A 21034-nucleotide genomic window follows, 5' to 3' on the forward strand; every position below is an offset into this window, starting at 1 on the left:
TGAGATGCATATTAAAATCAGACGGTAAACTAACTACTACAAGGTGGAAATAATGTTTGCACTAACATAAAATATTGGAAAATATAAGAGATTGCATATGATTATAAGGTCGCTCAAAATTAATAAATTCGTAATTTCATCTTCATATATAAAGATTTAAATTTGATTTTCCAAATAACAATACTTCTTGAAAGTAAATTTTCAATTCTTGGATTTTCGAGTATTAATTGGATATTCAAAAATATGCTGTATAAATATCTAGGACATCGAAAACTCGTAAGTATCTACGACCTTTCTCTCTCCCTTATCCTCTCATCCCTCTCTTCTACCCCCCTCAAAAACTCGTAAGTTAGCGCCACCGCCGGTCCCGTTAGCTTTCTTTTCCTTGTATTGTGTAGATCTTCGGTTTAGATTCGTTTAGGGCTCGCATCTGGGTTAGCGGGTGGTGTTTGTTCGAGGAGCTCGTGTTGGGTCATGGTCTCCGTGGAGGTTGGGTGGCATGTGGTTTAGGTCAGCTTCCGGTGTAGATTGGTGGCTTTTTATCGAGTTATCTCTTCAGTCCTTTCATATTTTGGGTTGGTGATGCGATTGGTCTTGTTGTGTTTTAGCGGTGGTGTTGGGTTTGTCTGTTGTGTAAGTCATCCTTGTTGGTGTTTTGTTTTAACATCGGTTAGTATATGGTTTGGCCAGTGTAGTTTTCGATGTCGCTTTGCTTGGGTTGTGAACTGATTTAGCAGATTTAGTTTCCAATGGTGGTGGGTTTAGTGAGTGCTTTCCTTCGGTTCTTCTGCCGTGAGTGACTCCGGAGAGTTCTGTTGGGCAAGGCTTCGGTTTCGATGTTGTGTTAGTTGGACTTCTATTTAGGGGATAGTGGGCACTGGTGAGTGCGTCACACCCGTATCCGAAGGTAGTGTTGATCGAGGTGTGGTCCTGCGATCCTCTTGTCGGGTTATGAAGTCTTGAGGTTCTTGGGTTCTTGGACGTTATAGGTCGTGGTGTCTTGGGTGCGAGAAGTGGAGGTTATCGGGTGGCGATCAAGGATCAGCAGCGATAATTCCCGTTCATTAGCCTCCGTCAAGTTCTAAAATTTGCTAAGTTGGTTGCTTAATTCCCAGGTGTAGATGGAAGATGGTAATCGTTTTACTTTGGTTAGTTTGGTTTTCAGCTTTTGTCTTGTGTTTGTAAGTCACCCCTGTGTGGGTTCTAGCTGCCGCCTACATGTGGGCTTATGTGTATGTTCTAACTGCTGCCTCCGGTAGGCTTATTCTTCGTCTGGGGAATGTTCGATTATCTGCCAGCTCTCTTGTAACAAAACTAGTACTTTTCATTGGAATGAATTTTAATTTGTGAAAAAAAAAATATATATATCTAGGACATCTGTCCATTCTCTTGCTCAAGACCCAACCATATGTTACAGACATCGGTCAAGGCAATAATATATGTCAGACCTATTGCGAAGATTGCATGACAAATCATCTCATTTCACGTGTAAGGCGGAGATTGTACGTTGATTTTTCAGACCAATAAACAAATATCTCATGAGTGTTTCAGAATTCAACTATTAATATATCCAGAAAACGACACCATTTAGTAGCAGCCTAGCAGCCTCTTGTTGGTCTTTTATTTCTTCATATGAAACCTTCGAACGTGCCGAAGACCGAGGAAGTTTCCATTTGAATAATTCAGCCTTTTCAACCAAGAAAATTCGCCAAACGCAAACAATGCCTCAGCTTTCACCAAATCAAAGTCGCAAAATCTTCCTATGATCTTCTTTTCAAAACTATTACAAATCAGCTTCAAACGATTCTACACATTTTAGCTTATATATAGCCCCTCTCTCTAATCTAAATCCCAACATTACAATGATAAGGTTTTGCGTTTTTGGCGCTTTCTTGTTGTACCTAGTTGCTTCTCCCGTTTCCGCCGGTTTCTACCCCAACGGCTCAGCTATTCCGCCGGATCTCCGCCGTAACATCACAGACAACGCATGGAACGCATTCTTGAATTTCACCGGCTGCCATGCTGGCATGAAAGTCGACGGCCTTTACAAGATTAAACAATACTTCCAACATTTCGGTTACATCCCCCTAACTCTCCCCGGAAACTTCACCGACGACTTCGACGATATCCTCAAGAGTGCCGTCGAGATGTACCAACGGAACTTCAAGCTAAACATCACCGGAGAACTCGACGAGCTCACTCTTCAACACGTCGTGATCCCGCGCTGCGGCGTTCCCGACGTCGTCAACGGCACCTCGACTATGCTTAGCGGCGGTGGAAGAAGAAGGACCTACGAGGTCTCCTTTTCGGGGAGGAGCCAACGTTTCCACGCGGTCAAACGCTACTCTTTCTTCCCCGGAGAGCCGCGGTGGCCGGAGCGCCGGAGAAACCTAACCTACGCGTTCGAGCCACAAAACGCGTTGACCGAGGAGGTCAAGAGCGTGTTCTCACGCGCGTTCGTTCGCTGGGCGGAGGTGATACCTCTGACTTTCAGGCGCGTCGAAAGCTTCTCAACCTCCGACATCAGCATCGGATTCTACACCGGAGAACACGGCGACCGTGAACCGTTCGACGGCTTCATGGGAACCTTAGCGCATGCGTTCTCGCCGCCGAACGGACATTTCCACCTTGACAGCGCCGAGAATTGGATAGTCTCCGGCGAAGGCGGCGACGGGTTTCTCACGGAGAGGGCGGCTGTCGATCTTGAGTCGGTGGCTGTTCATGAGATAGGACATCTTCTAGGGTTAGGACATTCCTCGGTTCAAGACTCTATCATGTTTCCGACCATCACGACAGGGAGGCGTAAGGTTGATTTGCATAGCGATGACGTGGAAGGTGTTCAGTATCTGTATGGTTCGAATCCTAACTTCAACGGGTCTAGAACTCCAACACCGGCCACCGAACAACGAGACACTGGCAGTGGTAACTCCGGTGCTGCTGGGAGGATCGACGGTTCTAGTTCGGTTTTGACTAGTCTATTGATGTCGACCGTTGGATTGTTGATGTACATTCTGTAGATAATTAATCTCTTACATGATTTGACTAGATAATTAGTTTGCATATACGATTAATTATTTAAAGGTTTTTTCATTTTCATATATATATTTTCTCTTACTTAGAGGTTGGTTCTTCATTCATGCACTGTTTTTATTTTTGTACATTGTTTTGATACTAATTAAGATAGATTAAGATGATATTTATGAATTATAATTGTAGTTCGCACCACTAATCAAGTAATCATGATGATCAAAAAGAACAAAAAGGAGGACTTGAGTATTGTTGTTAATATATGAACTATGAAGTATTTAGTGAACGTCGGTAATATTCAATGTATCGTATGAGAAAGTGATCAAGACAAGAAGAGAGGAACATGAAAATGATAGCCACTACAACAACCAAAACTAAAATACAGATTCAAACGAAGTAACTATTAGTTTTTCTGATTTGGTTATTTATCTAGAAAGACTGAAGAAAAAAAAAACTATGATCAAAACAAATTAAAATATTGGTTCACATATGCCCTGCGTGACTTGATTGAGCTAGAAGGTTTAATCTGACTATTGTGTATTTTGAAAGTTCAAACTATTTAATTGTTTTTAGCTGTAAAGTTCAAACTATTAATTAACTTAATTACGAGAATTGCTTAATGTTGAGAACAAGTTTAAGATGGTACTGTAATCACCAACGAAAAATAATGATGACAATTTGACCGTGATGAAGGAATTTATCATAACTTTTGGAAGCATCGGGTTTGATCACCCAACTCAATTTGACCATTAAATAATCTTAGTACAAATTAGAAGAAAAATACAATAAAAACAAAAAGTGAAGTTAGGAACAAAAGGATATATTAATTTAACACAAAAACATCATTAAGCTATCACATTAACGACACATGGTTCATAAGTTCCCCCACCCTACACTACCCTAAGCCTTTTTATTTTAGTTATCTTTAACCTTTCTATATAATTCCCCATTAACACCATTTATTAATGTTTATAGTTACATCTAATACTATATATTAATATTTCCAAATCCTCCCTACCTCGGGATACGTCTCGTCGTATAAAGCAAAGCATATCAAACGATCATTCCCGACAAACAACAAAACAAACAAAGCAAAGCTCTCTACAGCTAAGTCAACATAACAATGAGTTTCTTCCCATGTTCTTGTCCTCTGTCTTGCAATAAAACAAGATCAGAATGTCAAAAGAAATCTACTCATCACCAATCAGAACCATCCACGTCGGTATCACTTCTGTCTCAACCAAGTCTCCCACTAGTTCCTTCTCTTTCTTCTCCGCTGCAAAGCTCCACCGTCGAGCACCAGTGCCTAGCCACTCTCACAGATCACTCCTCGTACGTCTCTTCTCTCGCCCTCTCCCGGAAATCACTCTTCACCGGCTCTTCTAACGGTGAGATACGTGTATGGCCTCGTGAACAACCGTTCTCATCCACCGGTAACATAGTTGGCGCCGGAAGCGGAGGGGTTAAGTCGTTGGTGATACTTGGAGACAGGCTGATAAGCGCTCACCAGGATCACAAGATTCGTGTATGGAAGATCATCGACGATAGTAATAAGTACAAATGCGTGGCGACTCTTCCGACGATGAACGACCGTTTCACTAGCCTCTTCAGTCAGAAAAGCTACGTGGAAGTCCGACGGCACAAGAAGTCCACGTGGGTACACCACGTGGATGCCGTTTCATCTCTAGCCTTGTCACAAGACGGCTCTCTGCTTTACTCTGCTTCGTGGGACAGGAGTTTCAAGATATGGAGAGCATCCGACTTCAAATGCTTGGAGTCTATAGAAAAGGCTCACGACGACGCCATCAACGCCATCGTGGTGTCTAGAGACGGGTTTTGCTACACGGGTTCGGGAGATAAGACGATCAAAGTATGGATCAAAAAGGACAAGAGTCACTCTCTGGTCGCTACTTTAAAGAAACATCTCTCGGCGGTGAACGCTTTGGCCGTTAGTGAGGACGGAAAGGTTCTTTACTCAGGAGCGTGTGATAGGTCGATTCTTGTGTGGGAGAGGCTAAGCAACGGAGATGGTGATGATGATGAGTTACATATGACTGTGGTGGGAGCTTTAAGAGGGCACACGAAAGCGATTATGTGTTTAGCGGTTGCGTCTGATTTGGTGTTGAGTGGATCAGCAGATAAGAGCTTGAGGGTTTGGAGGAGAGGGTTATTGGAGAAAGATGGTTATTCTTGTTTAGCGGTTTTGGAAGGACACACCAAACCTGTTAAGTGTTTGGCTGTCTCGGTTTCTGGTTCCGGTTCGGATTCTAATTCTGATTATTCTTGTATGGTTTATAGTGGGAGTCTTGATCTTTCTGTTAAGGTTTGGAACTTGAGGGTCTCGACTGTTTAACAGTCTTTGTCATGACCCTTGAGTAGTCTCTCTTACATTTGTCAATATACTTTATGAATTTGTTATCTGATAATGGAAATATGTAGGGTTAGTCCTAAACCTTAAACCTAGCACACTCTGTTACTATTTACATGGTGCAATGGAGACATTCATAAGACATCTATCAAAAACATTTATCGGCTACAACTTGGGAGCAACTACGGTCAAGGAAAGAAGAAGTTTCTTGGAGTTGAATTATATGGTTCATTTATTTTTCTTTCATTTTCAATAAAGAATCGACTACTCACTGGTGATAGAATGAGAAGCTCAAGATTTAATTAGGACTATGTTTTCTGTGGAAAAAAGGACGCGAACAAAACCATTTATTCTGTGTTTACCTTACACCTACATGGTTTGGGATGGTGTTAATGGCAGGCTGCTTGATCTAAACCGGACTGGCAGTTGAAAAACTCACCGGTCTCATTGATAAGACCATGCACCGTATAGTTCTCTTTTTTTTTCAGTTAAAAAGCTCAAAATAAATATGAAGGATTGGTAAGGTGATGGTTTGAATTCTCCAACTTGTGATGCGTATAAGAGTTATAAGATACTGTGAACGTTTTCTGTTCTACGTTTCTTTACCTAGTTTTTAATAACTCCATTCTTTTATACATGCTATATTTCTCAATTGATCAATAAAATAATATTTTCATCAAACAAATATAAGACATGATATTTCAGTGTCGATACTTGACTATGTAGTAAAAATGACCTTCACGGCTTCACTGCTTCACACGAAGTTCTTAAAAAATGGGTTCAGTATTTATTTGTTAATGAAGAGTCATAGAAACAAAGAACATGTGTATATATATATTTAAGTACAAAAGATGATTACAGAAAAGTATGAACTTCAACGTGTGTTATCATCATGACCATGTGGTCTGGTGAGTTTCTGTTTGCGACAATTGACCAAAAACATTGATGAAGGGAGGATGGAACTTTTCATAACGAATCACGCAGTTTTGTCTTCCACTAAGACTGGATTTAAATGTTAGAATACAAATATACAATAATGTAAATGTATTTTGTATCACATGTGAAGTCAGAAGTATGGGGAGAGAAACCTTATAATTATCCACTAGATTAAATATAATATCGCCACACGCTTTATTCGAATATTGTGTATCTTCTTTTTCTCCTAATCGGTAGAATCTCATACCACTAGATTATCCACTAGATTTTATATTGTCACACGATTAGTAGTTTTGTGACTACTGCTGGAGACTTGGAATAGTAGAAAGAACATTTGCGGTCGCTCTTGATTAAGTGCGCTAGGAGATTAACGTTCTGGGCCGTTTTGATTCAACTATTGGGCTTTTAGTTATTTAAGCCCATGAATTATATATAAGTTTTGAGTATGATCACGATGATACAAACCCATCAACTAGCGACAATCGCAAGCATATGATAGTTCTATTGTGATGACCTTCAGACCAGGGGTCCTGGTCCAGTTCCAATCATTTTGGTAGTAGGAATCCCGATCTTTTGGTTGATAATTATAATGTAGTACATCTCGATCTCTTGAAGTGAAAGTAACATTTTGAAATTTGAAAATATTGAGTTCCCCAATGTTTCAGTCTAAAATAATCAAAGACGGTAAAGTATATCTTAGTCATTGCTTAAAAAAGTTATTGTTACAAAACAATCATAAATATTACCCATTACCCTCGATAAAAGGCCAACAAAAGATTTGGCAAAATCACTAGTTTATTAGAATATATGAAACCCAACATGATAATGACCCTCTGATTGTGTTGAATTGTCCTCGTCGTTGGGGTTTCAAAATTTTCAATATTAAATCAATATATTTCATGTGGACCATTTTTGTTATAAAACATATTCCTGAAAAGTTGTACACTGATGCAAGCCAGCAATCACAGTCTTTTTGTGAAGACAGGACAGAAAAAGAAGAGAAAAAAAAACTAACAAGTTGATACAGTTTTAAAGGTGGTCTTTCTTAATCCACCAGCTAATTAAATTGGAAAATACTCAAACTAGAGCAGAAACAAATCAAAATAATATTATCACAGTCAAAACACTGTTACTAAAAACCCCTAATTAATTAGCAAATCTTTTTATGTTATATTTAAGTATTTAACCACAGAAGAGTAGACAAATATATTTACAAATAAATATTTCCATATGTCACATCCAGTTCTTAGAAAAATCTGACCTGTTGCTGAGTGTATAATCAGACATGTATAAAGAGTTAATTATGGGTGAAATCCCTCCTACCAGTTTTAAGTTGTAACAAAACCAAAACAAAACAGAAACAAACATTTGAGGGAAATGAATTAAAAAAATAAAGAAGGGTCTAACTCATATGAGTTGGATAATCAATTGTTAACTAATCAAGTTTATTTATTTAATTTAATAAACCTACCGTCTAGCTCCGCGTGACCACAACGCGCCTCCCAAAAGATGCCAAAACAAGAAATAACCTGCGGCCCCTAACATCCAGCGTTGCACGCGCCGCTAACACGCGCCACCAAACAGCGCAGTGTAGTGAAATTCCAGAGAGTCTTTTTTTTTTTATAATTCTTCTATATCTCTCTTTGCGAACCCCAAACTAACTTCTCTCTCTCTCTCTCTCTCCTCCGGTTTCTCGTTTGACAGTTCAGTCTTATCTTTCTCTCTAGGATCCTGAACTCAGAGAGAGAGGTGGTTCTCTTCCGGCGTCATTCTAGGGTTCCGTCGTTTTGTTCGAGTTTGAGTTGCAGAGATGAAGGAAGAGTAATCGATAAGATTTGATTGTCTCCTCCTCCTTTGAGCATCCGGAGATTCTTTCTTTCGTTTTGAAGTGAGGATTCTTAAAATGGCAGCTAATAGATCCAAGTCGGAGAAGAAGGATGCGGAGAAGCAGCTACGGCGGGACCCTTACGAGGTTCTAGGCGTCTTGAAGAACTCTACGGATCAGGAGATTAAGAGCGCTTATCGGAAACTAGCTCTCAAGTATGCTCTTTTATTGATTCTCTCTCTCTTTGGTTTAAAGTTTTGAAATTTAGGGTTGAATTCAATGTATTTAGTCTAAAGGATGAGTCTTTAATTGAATTTATCCGTAAGTCTTGCAGCTAGTTAACTTGTTAATCTGTGAATTGAGACGTTTGTTTTGGTGTAGGCTAATTCTCTCTTTGGAGATTAACAAGTTAATTCTCCTGCTTAAGCCTCGTTCCTGAGATCAATGCTTGGTTGTTTCAGGTACCATCCTGATAAGACTGCAAATGACCCGGTTGCAGCCGACATGTTTAAGGAGGTCACCTTTTCCTACAACATCTTGTCTGACCCCGAGAAACGCCGCCAGTATGACACTGCTGGTTTTGAGGTGAGGTTCGATTGTGTAAGGCAGGACTTATGTTTTTTGTCTTTCTGTGTAATCGTAGATATGATGCTATTAGTTGAATTTAAGATAAGATTCCTGTCTCTAGAAATAATGTTCTTCTTTGGGGACTTTCTTCATGTCTGATAAGCTTACTTCCAGCAGCTAATGCTTTGCCAACGTGAAATTTGAGGCTTTGCTAATTGCAAACCTCTTCTCTTTCGCAGGCCGTTGAAGCAGAAGGCCAAGAGCTGGAGCTGGATCTCTCAAGTTTAGGAGCTGTGAATACTGTCTTTGCAGCTTTGTTTAGGTTGGTTTCATTTTCTTAGTATGGACTTCTCTTCATTCTCTGTGGCCGTTTTTATATATAGCTGAGAATGTGTTGTGAAATTTCCAACGAAATAGCAAACTTGGTGTGCCGATTAAAACATCTGTATCTGCAACTATATTGGAGGAGGCCCTTAATGGCAGAGTTTCAGTTGATCCTCTTTTACTTGGACAAGCTGTAACCAAAAAGGTGAACTAGTGTAGCCGACGCTTAGCTATTATCTCACTTGGTTGTGTATCTCCATATAAGTGGTCTCATATGTGATATGGTTCTTACAGGTTGAAAAGCAATGTGCACACTTTTATGCTGTCACAGTAACAGAAGAGGAAGTAAGTTCTGGGCTGGTCTGCAGAGTTGAATCATCTAGCAAAAGCAAATTCAAGGTTTGCTCGCCAGAGTCTTTTCCCCTTAAACTGATATGGAAATGCCAAAGTATTTGACAGCTAACGCGTGCTTGTGCTTGTGCATGTGCAGTTACTTTACTTTGATCAAGAAGCCAATAGCGGATTGAGCTTAGCCCTGCAGGTACTGCTCTTTACTAATTGAAGTGAAAACTTTGTCTTCTACTTGTGAGTTTTCATATATCAATGGAACGAATGCGTTGTTTCGTTGTAATAAAATAAGAAATTTGAACTTTGAAGATTTTTCTTCTTCCTATAATCTGAATCACTCATGGTATAGGAGGACAGCAAAAGAACTGGCAAGATAACATCTGCTGGAATGTACTTTCTCGGTTTCCCTGTCTACCGGTTGGATCACACCAACAATTCGGTAGGTTCACTTTGCCACTACGAGTTTCTATTTTCTCACATTCTTTTCAATACGTGACTTGATTTTTAATTGGGCTTAGATGGCTCAAGCAAAGGATCCAGAAACTGCCTTCTTTAAAAAGCTTGATGGATTTCAGCAATGTGAACTTACTGAGCTAAAGGCCGGAACACATGTCTTTGCTGTCTATGGTCAGTTTTCTAGGATTGTAATCTCATTATAAACTCATATCTGTTTGAGCACTTGATTAATCCCAACTTGGTGGTCAACAATGACATTTTTTTTTCCTTTTTATCAGGTGATAATTTTTTCAAAAGCGTGAACTACACAATCCAAGTTCTTTGTGCTGCCTCTTTTACTCAAGAAAAAGAAGACCTTAGGTCTGTAGAAGCTCAGATCCTCACTAAAAGGGCAGAGCTTGCAAAGTTTGAGACAGAGTACAGGGAAGTACTTGTGCAGTTCACCGATATGACCAGTAGATACGCTCAGGAAATGCAATCGGTTAGTCTTTTTATTCATTTAAAATTTTCACACAACCATTGACATACAAAGAAGTTAAGATATGTCATGACTTGAGTAAACAAAACCAAATTCTGTGTCTAAGTTTAGCCTTAAGCCATTGTAAAACAGTTGATTTTCATGTGCTTGTCACAGATCGACGAGCTTCTGAAGCAGAGAAATGAAATTCACTCAGCTTACACAACAGCTCCAGTGATAAAGCGGAGCTCAAGCAAGAACAGACTGAACAGGCTGAGAAGGAACTCGTTCAAAAAGGCAGCGGCTGAGGCGCCGGCACCAACTGAACAGGAAGAAGAAGAGGACGAGGAGGAAGAGGAAGAAAGCAGCAGAGAGAGGAACAAGAAACCAAGTCCTTCGGATAAGTCTGAGACACTAAAGAAGAAAAGCAAATGGTACAAATTACATTTGAAATTGGACAAGAAAAAACCTTGTTAGCCTTTCTTTATCATCGTTGCTTTCTTTTCTTAAATACATTTATGTTTTCCTCCCTTTACCTTAGGCATGTTGTATCTGTAAATCATTTGATATTTTCTCCAACTTATCATTCGTATTAATCAACTCTTTATTTTTGACAATTATATTTATTTGACCATGTTAATGGTTTGTGCTAATAACATTATATGAATTTGATATGTTATCTTAATTTGCATCAAATAAAGTTAGAATTGATAAATCAACATACAAAAAAACAACACAGGAAAACACACACTCATCGACACGAAAAAGTTTCAAAAAAAAAAATAGATTTGTCCACACCATACTGGTGATTGATACAAGTTTCAACCAATAAATGTAACAAACTCAACAATCACTGACCATTGTGGTGATAACTACTAATATAATATGACAGTTTTTCTTAACGTGTGCATGCGTTTAAAGAGGTAACTCTTATAGTTTACCCCCAGTAGTCATTGTACTGGTCGCACCGCCTTCGAACGTCTCCATTCAACTCCGTCTTCACCCTCTGCTCGCTAAACTTCTCCATGGCCTTCGCAAACGCGTCGAAGAACGCCGTTTCGTTCGCCGCGTAAAGATCAACAAACGGACGCGTCCTGTTATCAAACGCGATCGCCTGGTCCGACTCGAGCAGCCCGTAGCCGTGCTGCAAGTTCTTGTAATACATGTTGTCGAACTTCCCAGGGGTAAAAACGTCATTAAACGCAGACATCTCCGCGTCCTTGGTGTAGTTCGAGCAGAGCTTCCTCAGCTCCGCAGCGTATTTCGAGTTCATCCCTTCGGGGCAAAAGTCAGCGCTGTGCTCCGCGTTGCTGTTGAAGATTCGGCTCGCGAACTCTTTGCAGTGAGAGAAACCGATCGTGTGCGATCCGACGAGCGCCACCATCTCTTGCACGGTCAAGCCAGCTGATCCGAAGATGGAGATGATGTGGTCCATGGTCATGTTGGGGCGAGCTAGCTTTCCTTCGACACGGTTCATATCGGAGTCGAGACTGTCTTTGCGACCGTATTTGACGTTGATTCTTGGACCTCCGACCATTTTGACGAGGCTACGCGTTGCTCCCACGAGGATGTCGGAACATGAGACGACGTTGGGGCATTTTAGCTCGAGGGCTGTTTTGATTCGGGTGATTAGGTCGAATGCGTCTCCGGGGAGGGAATGGTTGATGTCAGCGTCGCGTTCTGAGGTTTTACCGGAAGTAGAAGCGACGAGGATCGAGGCGTCGCAGCCGTCGACCATGCAGTCATGGAAAAAGAGACGGAGTGTTCCTGCGGCTGTGGTGGGAGCTGCGATCTGTTTGTCGGTGACGACTTGGACGAGTGTTTGGTCGAAGTCGGGGCATGTTTTGCTGTAGTAATCAGACGAGAGATCGGCTTGAAGGAGATATGGAAACGACAGGAGAATAAACAGACAACGTAACCCACAAGAATTCATCAATGAAGAGGGAATAAATAATTTTTAAAAATTATTTGCAAGTTTCCCTTGAATTCAAATTCTCTTGATTGTCGATTTCTCTCTTCTTTTAGTTTTGTGTTCTGTTTGTTGTGGTCTGTGTTGTTTTTTTCTTTTTAGGTGTTTACTTGTGTCTATTTTGATTGTGAAACGAAGGTTTTTGTTTGGAAAATCAAGGGAAGAGAGAGTTTCAAGGAGAAACAGAAAAACAAACTTTTAACCAAATTGTAAAACTCTTATTTTAGGTCTCCATAATTATTAGAAAAATGGAGGATGTGGTGGCTTCAAACCATGTTATTGCATATTTGCATATCATATTATCATGCATTCAACATTTAAGCAATGGAGCTAGATCTTGTACTTGCTTTTTAAACATCTTTCTTTTTCTAGATTTTAGAAAGCAGGTGGTTCTCGTGGAGGATTGTGTGACTTGTGTCAATACAATGTTGGACCATACAAAAATTACAAATGAAGAATCATTATTCATTTGAACAAGATAGTCTGGCTACTTGATTAGAGCATCCCGAAGTCCAAGTAAATTCTGCCTCCACAAACATCTCACGGATCCAATTATGCATTCCAAATTCTGTATTTGCCACACAGATGTTTCATTATTCTTTTTTTTTTTAAATGGCATTCAAGCTAAACATGAGAAGTAGAAAAAGGTGACACAAGTTCGCTCAAGGGTTTTTAGTTGAACCTATAGAGTAGCCCATACTTTATAAGCCCACCAGTTTACACCATCAGTTTACTAAGTAAAAAAAAAGCTATTTCAGGCTTTCAGCGTAAAACTAATTTGTTTCACACTTTTTTTTTTTTAAATCAAAAGTCATTATCGAGTTTGTGGCTCGGGCGTTCAAGGACCCGTCGGTTTTGGTTCAGTTGATTCAAATTTTTAGATTTTGGGTATAATGCTCATAAGTTCTGTTCGAGTTTTATTAATTATCAGGTCGGGTTTAGTTCGGTTCCTTCTGGATTCGCTTCGGATCGGATTGTAACCAATGTTTAAAGGCATCCAAAAATATATTTTTTAAACTTAAAAAATTGACAAAAAATCAAAATATAAAAAGTATTCAAAAATCTAATTAAAATTAATTAAACTATCTAAATTACGTAAAAAATATTCAAAATAATAAATAAAACAAACTACAAAAATATTTTGAAAATTCAAAAATATTTAAATCACCTTATCATATATTAAAACATTAATCTATTTAAAAAATTTGGATATTTTCGGAGATTTCGGTTCAGCTCGGATTATAACCAAACCCTAAACTATTAAGCTCATAAGTCCCGTTCAGATATTTTTGCATACCAGTTCAGATTTGGTTTTGATTTTTCGGTTCAGATTTAGATAGGTACTTCGGATTGAGATAAAAATGTCCAGGTCTAGTTCATAACATTTCCATGTATTTGTTCGTCTACTTATGTTTCCATTTGTGTTTATTAATTTATTTACAGTTTTTATTGAACCTTTGTAACAAAAAAAAAACAAATGTGCGGAACTAGCATTAGTTAGGTGACACCAACGCGAAACGTGAACAATGCGCTCGGACATATACAACTATCCCCAACCACTCCATTTTTCTCCGAACACATCAGACTTATTATTTTTCTTCTTCCTCCTCCTCTTCTCAGTCTTCTTCAACTGAAAACAAACAGAAACTAAGGCTTCAAAGTCACAATGGCGGAAACAACAACAACAACAACAGCAAAGACCAGCTCCAAAGGCCACGTCTTGGTCTTACCTTACCCAGTCCAAGGCCACCTCAACCCAATGGTCCAGTTCGCTAAACGCCTAGTCTCCAAAGGCCTCAAAGTCACGATCGCCACCACCACCTACACCGCCTCCTCCATCTCCACCCCCTCCGTCTCCGTCGAACCAATCTCCGACGGTCACGACTTCATCCCCATAGGCGTCCCCGGCGTCAGCATCGACGCCTACTCCGAATCCTTCAAGCTCCACGGCTCCGAAACCTTAACCCGCGTAATCTCCAAATTCAAATCCACAGATTCACCCATCGATTCTTTAGTCTACGACTCTTTCCTCCCGTGGGGACTCGAAGTCGCGAGATCCAACTCCCTCTCAGCTGCTGCTTTCTTCACCAACAACCTCACCGTTTGCTCTGTCCTTCGCAAATTCGCCTCCGGTGAGTTTCCTCTCCCCGCTGATCCCGCTTCCGCGCCGTATCTCGTCCGTGGCTTGCCGGCTTTGAGCTACGACGAGCTTCCTTCCTTCGTGGGACGTCACTCGTCGAGCCACGCCGAGCACGGGAGGGTTCTTCTGAACCAGTTCATTAACCATGAAGATGCTGATTGGCTGTTCGTCAACGGCTTCGAAGGGTTAGAGACACAAGTAAGAGAAGAGTTTTAATTTAAACACTATTTTCTCAGATTATTATTATTATTATAAAAAGTAATTTATAATTTTTATCTTTTATGTTCGTTGATGTTTAATTAAGATTATTTATAAACTATATATTCATGTTCGTTGATGTTTTTGGATTGGGTTTGGTTTTAGGGTTGTGAAGTTGGAGAATCAGAGGCGATGAAGGCGACGTTGATCGGACCTATGATCCCATCTGCTTATCTTGACGCCCGAATCAAAGACGATAAAGGCTACGGCTCGAGTCTGATGAAGCCTCTCTCGGAGGAGTGTATGGAGTGGTTAGACACTAAGCTGAGTAAGTCAGTGGTTTTTGTTTCGTTTGGTTCCTTTGGGATCCTCTTTGAGAAGCAACTAGCTGAGGTAGCAACGGCGTTACAAGAATCGAAGTTTAACTTCTTGTGGGTGATTAAAGAAGCTCATATAGCGAAGTTACCAGAAGGGTTTGTGGAAGCTACCAAAGACAGAGCGTTGCTTGTTTCTTGGTGTAACCAGCTTGAGGTTTTAGCTCATGGATCTATAGGTTGTTTTTTGACTCACTGCGGTTGGAACTCGACGCTGGAAGGGTTGAGTTTGGGAGTTCCGATGGTGGGTGTGCCGCAGTGGAGTGATCAGATGAATGATGCTAAGTTTGTGGAGGAGGTTTGGAGAGTTGGGTATAGAGCGAAAGAGGAAGCTGGGGGAGGAGTTGTGAAGAGCGATGAGGTGGTGAGGTGTTTGAAAGGAGTGATGGAAGGAGAGAGTAGTGTGGAGATTAGAGAGAGTTCTAAGAAATGGAAAGATTTGGCTGTGAAGGCGATGAGTGAAGGAGGAAGCTCTGATCGGAGCATTAATGAGTTTGTTGAGAGTTTAGGGAAGAAACATTGAGAGGTAACGAGATTTGTAAATCTTGTGTGTGTTATTGTTGTTGCTCAAGAGCATTGTACGGAGATGATTGTCATTCAGTAATATGAATAAACCAATTGTGATATACTTTTCCTAGTTCTATTACACACGATATGTGAAAGAATCTGCTTGTTTAAGTACTTAGACATGTGTATAGTTCTGCAGCAAGTGGCACTCCTGTCTGAAAGAAGATCACGAATTCATTAGAATTTTATAACATCCTTTACCGAAGGAGAAACATATATGTTATCGTAATAATACATCGGCCCAGATTTACCTGCAGCCCACAAGGCCTTTTTGATAAAGAAGCATTATGCATCCCACATCGGTAAGCTGAGAGGATTTGTGCTGGAGATGTTAGTATAAATAAACTCCACACTCCTCAAGTTGATACCACGCAGCCATGTGGTGAGCACAAAGCGAACTATTCTTTCGCCTTTTACTAAAGAATACCGTGTGTTCTCCACGCCAAGTGGCATACGCCTATTTTTGGAGGGATCTGCCTTTGGGTGGACCCAACATTTTTGAGTATAACTTTTTGATCTAATATTGAATGGTAATTATGTTTTTCTGCAATATGTTTGCAAATCTGATATTGTGTTCTAAGTTTGGATTTGTTCTCAGCAGAAGATAAAATCTCAACGTTGATTCTTTTTATTTTGTAGACTGGCAGTTCAACAATTATCAATCTGACATCTTGGTACTGCCAACCACTTAAAAGGATTCGGATACTGGAATTTGCTCAACGTAATTTAGAAGAAATAGCAACAAAGATTATATGAGGATTAGCTTTCAAAAAGACTCTTGCGTTTGTGATCACTGTTCTTGGAAAGTTAACTCTAGTCATGTTCCCTATTTATTTATATACGCGGACAATATATCTGTCGAAGGGTGTGTCATTAGCATCGATCAATGAGTTCGTCTCGATCTATAAACCGCTCCAGCAGCTCTTTCTCCTTCAGAACCAAGCAATCCTCAGCTTTTCCAAACCAGTTATATCGGTTGTTGGCCACGTAGTCATACACCGAGTCTCTCAGAGGAGTGGGAACTATGGTGAAAGCCTTCAATGCAGAATAAGGCAGAGGCAAGTATGATACCACTCGAAGTGCAGCTGTAGAGTCAAAAAGATACACAATCAAAAGATCAATCCATGGCTTCTTCATTCTTGGGCAATAGAGAAAACATGTTGAGAAACAAAATCATACTATACAGAAACAACCATTGACATAAGCAGTCATCACGTAAGCAGAGCACAATAACTCACCAATATATCATCACAGGTCATAAACAGTCCCTACGCAATCATATGACAAGAACTCAAGAATGTATAATCACAGGACATAAGCAGTCACTATGCAACCATCTGACATAAGCAGTCTCGCAGAGAGAACTCCAGCTGATTAATTCATTTCAGCATCAATTAATCTTATACTTAACCATCCCGACTAAGTCCATCTACCATAACTAACAAGCTGGGGTACTTAACTAGAGAGAGAGTTCATCTCTGCAAAGCTCAAATGCAAGCAAGAAGCTCAATGCGCAGTTTAGTACACTGATTCTAGTTGCCATTAGAAACACATTCAAGCTAGGCACATATGTTCACTCAATTCTTCAGAGAAACTCTTTTCTGTGAAACTTGTAAAAGCAACTGTGTGAAAAAGAAGATTCACATACCGGTTGAGGCCTGATGGTATGAACCGAGACCTTCAATAAAGAGAAAACGCTTCTCAACATCTTCCTTAGTGACTCCACTCACAGTTAGATACGGCTCAGCGGTTTTAGACTGAAGGCAACAGAACTTTATCTTTCTATACTTATCCGCTTTGATGATCCACTTTACACCTAAATCAAAGAACAATCATTACTCAGCTTCTACAACCTACCAAATCGATTGAGTAAATAGCTAATAACTCAGATCAAATCATCCTAAAACCAAATCTAATTGTTTAATCAAGAGACTGATACCAAATCAATAGACAGAACCGATCGATAAACCTCTCTTAACAATCTCGCGAAAAACGGCTTCCTTATGAGTTTAATAGAGAGAGAACATTGTACCTCCGTGGCAAAGAGGACAGACTCCGTCGTACACGACGACACGTGGCTGAAGGTGAGCTTGCATCATAATCGGCATCGCAGTCGGCGATTCCGTCGGGTCCGAGTACGCGACAGCTTCATCGGCGTCGATTTCCGCAGCCCCAGCCGTCGTACGAGAAACAGCTCCGGGAGTCAACCTCCGCGACGGAGAAGAGGAATAAACCGGTCGACGGTGGAGAGAACTCCCGAGGTTAGACCTGGGTTTCAAAATCCTAAGCGCCTTCGTCAACATTCTAGAAATCCTTTTGACATTTCCTTCAGGAAAAACAGTTACAGGCTTTCAATGGAGGAACTGTGCTTTTGCTTGATCTCCAAGTTCGGCGAAAGGGCTCAAAAGTAAATTAAAATGGGTTCAACATGAAATATTATTGGGCCAATCTCGGCCCACTAAGTTAAATAAGAACAGAAGTACTGTAAGGTACTAAAAGAATCTCAGTGGAGACTTTGCAAAGTCAGACGACAAATAATATTTTAGCTTCTAGCTGTTTCTGGGAGATTGATTCTACATTGTTTTGTGTTCACTTTCTGTAAAAAAATCTCTATGGCACATCCTCGCTCCTCTTCACCACATTCTAGTGGTTTCGTTTGTCTGCACGAAAACGAAGAACATGTTGTTGTCATGTTGAATGGATACTTTTTGTTCAGGCTAGTATTCGGATTTTGATGGGGGTGCGTAAGGACTAAGGACAAACCAAACTCTATCTTCGTTCACGGATATAATAAAGTATAAAGCCTTCACGCCACTTCAACTTGTCCTTCTGTATACAATGCAGCATAGATTTTGGTTAGCTTTCTGCATCATTTTGATCAGCTATTATCAAATGCAGAGCAAAAGTGAGACTAGGTTGTCTAACCGGGAAGGCGAACAGCCAAGTTTGCTTGTTCATCTGCAGCAGAGTTAAGATTCTGCAAAAGAACAATGCCAGACATTTGCATTAGAAAAACGCCATGTTGTGATCTTGCTCTCAAGCACAAAACTGTGAATATACAAAGAGATATAGATGAACATAGAAACACACCCTTAGTACATGACTGATTTCGAAAGAGATACATTCGTTGGTTAGTTGTTTTGCTTCCTCATGCAGCTTCGAGAGTACCTCGTTGTTTACCTTCCATTTACCTTTAATCTGTTATTCTCATAAACCGTTAGTAACTTAGAAGAGATAAAACGTACTGATTCATTCATTAAACTACCTAAATGCAAAAAGATACATAAATGATTTCCATTGACGAACCTGCATACAGATAAGCTTGGAGTCACCTTTCACTTTAATTTTCTTGTAACCTCTCTCTATTGCATGCCTCAATCCTAGGATTAATCCATGATATTCCGCTGCATTGTTTGTGGCAATCCCCAAACCTTGACGCACTTTACAAATCTGTTTTTTTTTCAGAAAAAAATGAAAATTTTAGAGACAGAACATGACTTTCAAATGAAACCGTGATCCAAAAGGATTCATACCAAGCTCCCATCCTCAGTTTTCAGTACAGCTGCTGCGCCAGAGAGACCTGGATTCCCCTTTGATGCACCATCAAACTCAATAAAGCAAGTTTCCTACCACAAGGCGGGAAAGAGAACTTGAGCCAGAAACATTCTGCATTCTGAATAATGATAAAAATACAAACATAACCACAACTCACATCTGAAGTAACAGACGATGGTTTTAGCTGATCAAAAACCGATGACGTGGAAGCAGAAGGAATATCCTGAGAAACATGAATACTAAAGGAATGAGCTGAGGTTGCTTTGTCTCATAATATTATTAAACTTCAGCTATTTCTTCAAACTATAATATAAGAATCAAAAGCCCTGTCCTTACAGGTTTCATATCTTTTGACTTCATCTCTGAGGTATCTTCTTCTTCAGATACTTTAACTTTAGAAGAAGATGGCTCCTAAAGAAGGGTTTTAAAGAGAGGCGGAGTTAATAACACAAGACGAATCATACACGACAGTTGAAGAGTATTCTGCCTAGATAAGACAGTGGAGGCACAAAGTTATCATATACCTGGAAAAGACAAGGCGTGAGAGAGCCAAACATATCCTCTCTCAAGTCAGAAGCTCCAAAACAGTAGAGAGGGTTCTTCATCCCAACAGAAGAAAGATATTCCTCTGCGTCTTTCGGTAACGAGTACCCCTTATAAACACTAACCGGAGGATCAAACACCTACCATTACCCAAAAAAAAACAATGCAACAGTTACTTTAGTTTATATTCCCATCCTATAAACATAACACAAGATATTGTAAGGTTGCAAGATGTATTCACCGAGGATCCAACTTGAGCCTGACAATCATTCAAATCTTTGTAGATTCCAATAACGTCACCCTTCCGGACAACAAAGAAGGCGTCTTTCTCTTTATCAGCAGCAGAAACAGCCGTCAACATCTTCGATTTAGCAGACTTTGATCTGGAGGAATAACAATGAGCCCTGGAGAGTCCGAGTGGACTGACAACACTTGCAGGGTTTAAAGAGGGCTTTGAAGGCATGTAAAAGCATGGGTGAATCTTGGAAGTGACATAGCTGGATCTCTTGAGAAGCCCCAAGGAAATGTAAGAACGCGCATGATGAGAGAGGCAGTTCATTACCGTAGTTGTAGTAGTTATCCCCACACACACACACACACACAGATTATCTGAAGAGAAAGCACACAAAAATTTAGTTAAATTCAACAGCTTTGTTATCACTAATGATATCAATATTTGACTACAGTTAAACAAAACAAGTTGATAAAATTTCAGATTCGTGATGATAATAATCTATCGCTAGTATCAGACTGAGAATACTCTTAATCTGAGATATCTATAACTGAGGTGGATTAATAAGGAAACTGACTAACCCACGAGAGCTTTCGGAGAATCAATGGGGAATAAGAAAAACCAGTGAATGCATCGAAAATCAAACTAATCCGAATAGTTAAATAACATCTTACCAAGCAAAACGAGGTGAATCTCTGGATTAATTGCTCCCCCCGAGTTCCGTGAGCTCTCCTCTCTTTGCCGCAGTGGGGAAGATGAGACCAGACCACGGTGGGTTTAAGCCGGGTTTTGGTCTGCGTCAGGTGGGTCGGTCTTAGGGGTGTCGTTTCGGTACGACTCACATACTAACCGGAATTTTAATTGGTACGGGTTTGTGTTTAGCATTCGCCGGTTAATGGTTTACCAAGACGCCAGAGCTGAAAAGCAATAAACTCGTCAGTTTGGTAATCAAAATTAACATTAGGTTTCGTGGTGTAGTTGGTTATCACGTCAGTCTAACACACTGAAGGTCTCCGGTTCGAACCCGGGCGAAGCCACTAATTATGCTTTTTTCCACCCAAAATACAATGGGCCTTAGTATGGCTCTACGATGAAAACGGAATACTCCATGAAGGCCCGTTTGTTACCAGCTAGTGTGCTCTGCCTTG

The 21034-nt window shown here is 40.3% G+C and overlaps 7 protein-coding genes and 2 non-coding genes across 10 annotated transcripts; 6 read left to right on the forward strand and 3 right to left on the reverse strand.

Annotated features, from left to right (window-relative positions):
* Positions 1 to 1574: 1574 nt before the first annotated feature.
* Positions 1575 to 3118, forward strand: LOC106367594 (metalloendoproteinase 3-MMP). Its single transcript, XM_013807402.3, has one exon. The coding sequence runs from the start codon at positions 1863 to 1865 to the stop codon at positions 3015 to 3017; it is 1155 nt and encodes a 384-aa protein (XP_013662856.1). The 5' UTR covers positions 1575 to 1862; the 3' UTR covers positions 3018 to 3118.
* Positions 3119 to 3587: 469 nt separating this feature from the next.
* On the forward strand, positions 3588 to 5479 carry LOC106379667 (protein JINGUBANG). Its single transcript, XM_013819567.3, has one exon. It carries the CDS (start codon positions 4151 to 4153, stop codon positions 5378 to 5380), a length of 1230 nt encoding a protein of 409 aa, XP_013675021.2. The 5' UTR covers positions 3588 to 4150; the 3' UTR covers positions 5381 to 5479.
* A 2461-nt stretch (positions 5480 to 7940) lies between these two features.
* Positions 7941 to 10928, forward strand: LOC111200292 (chaperone protein dnaJ 16). Of its 2 annotated transcripts, none has more exons than XM_022691010.2 (10): positions 7941 to 8371; positions 8618 to 8741; positions 8963 to 9045; positions 9141 to 9252; positions 9342 to 9446; positions 9538 to 9588; positions 9745 to 9834; positions 9914 to 10022; positions 10130 to 10332; positions 10486 to 10928. In XM_022691010.2, exons 1-10 carry the CDS (start codon positions 8235 to 8237, stop codon positions 10783 to 10785), a joined length of 1314 nt encoding a protein of 437 aa, XP_022546731.1. In that variant the 5' UTR covers positions 7941 to 8234; the 3' UTR covers positions 10786 to 10928. The 2 variants fall into 2 exon arrangements, with proteins under 2 accessions (XP_022546731.1, XP_048596889.1); XM_048740932.1 differs by having other exon boundaries at positions 7968 to 8371; positions 8538 to 8741.
* Positions 10929 to 11072: 144 nt separating this feature from the next.
* LOC106367592 (peroxidase 6) lies at positions 11073 to 12706 on the reverse strand. The gene has a single exon (XM_013807400.3). The coding sequence runs from the start codon at positions 12239 to 12241 to the stop codon at positions 11246 to 11248; it is 996 nt and encodes a 331-aa protein (XP_013662854.1). The 5' UTR covers positions 12242 to 12706; the 3' UTR covers positions 11073 to 11245.
* A 1104-nt stretch (positions 12707 to 13810) lies between these two features.
* Positions 13811 to 15617, forward strand: LOC106367591 (UDP-glycosyltransferase 74B1). The gene is made up of 2 exons (XM_013807399.3): positions 13811 to 14615; positions 14781 to 15617. Exons 1-2 carry the CDS (start codon positions 13944 to 13946, stop codon positions 15510 to 15512), a joined length of 1404 nt encoding a protein of 467 aa, XP_013662853.1. The 5' UTR covers positions 13811 to 13943; the 3' UTR covers positions 15513 to 15617.
* Positions 15618 to 15929: 312 nt separating this feature from the next.
* LOC125578889 lies at positions 15930 to 16045 on the forward strand. Its single transcript, XR_007316967.1, has one exon. It is a non-coding gene; the product is annotated as a U5 spliceosomal RNA (small nuclear RNA).
* A 214-nt stretch (positions 16046 to 16259) lies between these two features.
* Positions 16260 to 17875, reverse strand: BNAA09G29800D (uncharacterized protein YuxK). The gene is made up of 3 exons (XM_013807398.3): positions 17589 to 17875; positions 17205 to 17372; positions 16260 to 16641 (listed from the first exon to the last, which is right to left on the reverse strand). The coding sequence occupies exons 1-3, from the start codon at positions 17857 to 17859 to the stop codon at positions 16430 to 16432; spliced, it is 651 nt and encodes a 216-aa protein (XP_013662852.1). The 5' UTR covers positions 17860 to 17875; the 3' UTR covers positions 16260 to 16429.
* Positions 17876 to 17974: 99 nt separating this feature from the next.
* On the reverse strand, positions 17975 to 20797 carry LOC106367589. The gene is made up of 11 exons (XM_013807397.3): positions 20561 to 20797; positions 19896 to 20263; positions 19636 to 19794; positions 19448 to 19522; positions 19269 to 19334; positions 19090 to 19182; positions 18863 to 19006; positions 18647 to 18754; positions 18482 to 18533; positions 18320 to 18385; positions 17975 to 18216 (listed from the first exon to the last, which is right to left on the reverse strand). The coding sequence occupies exons 2-10, from the start codon at positions 20211 to 20213 to the stop codon at positions 18363 to 18365; spliced, it is 1038 nt and encodes a 345-aa protein (XP_013662851.1). The 5' UTR covers positions 20214 to 20263; positions 20561 to 20797; the 3' UTR covers positions 17975 to 18216; positions 18320 to 18362.
* Positions 20798 to 20849: 52 nt separating this feature from the next.
* On the forward strand, positions 20850 to 20923 carry TRNAV-AAC. Its single transcript has one exon. It is a non-coding gene; the product is annotated as a tRNA-Val (tRNA).
* The last annotated feature ends 111 nt before the right edge of the window (positions 20924 to 21034 follow it).

Source organism: Brassica napus, chromosome A9, assembly GCF_020379485.1.
Source record: "Brassica napus cultivar Da-Ae chromosome A9, Da-Ae, whole genome shotgun sequence".
In the NCBI taxonomy this organism is placed as follows: domain Eukaryota; kingdom Viridiplantae; phylum Streptophyta; class Magnoliopsida; order Brassicales; family Brassicaceae; genus Brassica; species Brassica napus.

Excerpts from the sequence above, each read along its gene's own strand:
- LOC106379667 (XM_013819567.3), top strand. The coding sequence starts at position 4,151 with ATGAGTTTCTTCCCATGTTCTTGTCCTCTGTCTTGCAATAAAACAAGA.
- LOC106367591 (XM_013807399.3), top strand. The coding sequence starts at position 13,944 with ATGGCGGAAACAACAACAACAACAACAGCAAAGACCAGCTCCAAAGGC. Across the intron at positions 14,616-14,780 it reads TCGAAGGGTTAGAGACACAA|GGTTGTGAAGTTGGAGAATC; the intron begins GTAAGAGAAGAG and ends GTTTGGTTTTAG.
- LOC111200292 (XM_022691010.2), top strand. The coding sequence starts at position 8,235 with ATGGCAGCTAATAGATCCAAGTCGGAGAAGAAGGATGCGGAGAAGCAG. Across the intron at positions 8,742-8,962 it reads ATGACACTGCTGGTTTTGAG|GCCGTTGAAGCAGAAGGCCA; the intron begins GTGAGGTTCGAT and ends TCTCTTTCGCAG. Across the intron at positions 9,046-9,140 it reads GTCTTTGCAGCTTTGTTTAG|CAAACTTGGTGTGCCGATTA; the intron begins GTTGGTTTCATT and ends CCAACGAAATAG.
- BNAA09G29800D (XM_013807398.3), bottom strand. The coding sequence starts at position 17,859 with ATGTTGACGAAGGCGCTTAGGATTTTGAAACCCAGGTCTAACCTCGGG. Across the intron at positions 17,373-17,588 it reads CTGTCCTCTTTGCCACGGAG|GTGTAAAGTGGATCATCAAA; the intron begins GTACAATGTTCT and ends TCTTTGATTTAG. Across the intron at positions 16,642-17,204 it reads ATACCATCAGGCCTCAACCG|CTGCACTTCGAGTGGTATCA; the intron begins GTATGTGAATCT and ends TTGACTCTACAG.
- LOC106367592 (XM_013807400.3), bottom strand. The coding sequence starts at position 12,241 with ATGAATTCTTGTGGGTTACGTTGTCTGTTTATTCTCCTGTCGTTTCCA.
- LOC106367594 (XM_013807402.3), top strand. The coding sequence starts at position 1,863 with ATGATAAGGTTTTGCGTTTTTGGCGCTTTCTTGTTGTACCTAGTTGCT.
- LOC106367589 (XM_013807397.3), bottom strand. The coding sequence starts at position 20,213 with ATGAACTGCCTCTCTCATCATGCGCGTTCTTACATTTCCTTGGGGCTT. Across the intron at positions 19,523-19,635 it reads TCACGCCTTGTCTTTTCCAG|GAGCCATCTTCTTCTAAAGT; the intron begins GTATATGATAAC and ends ACCCTTCTTTAG. Across the intron at positions 18,755-18,862 it reads CCAAGCTTATCTGTATGCAG|ATTAAAGGTAAATGGAAGGT; the intron begins GTTCGTCAATGG and ends TGAGAATAACAG.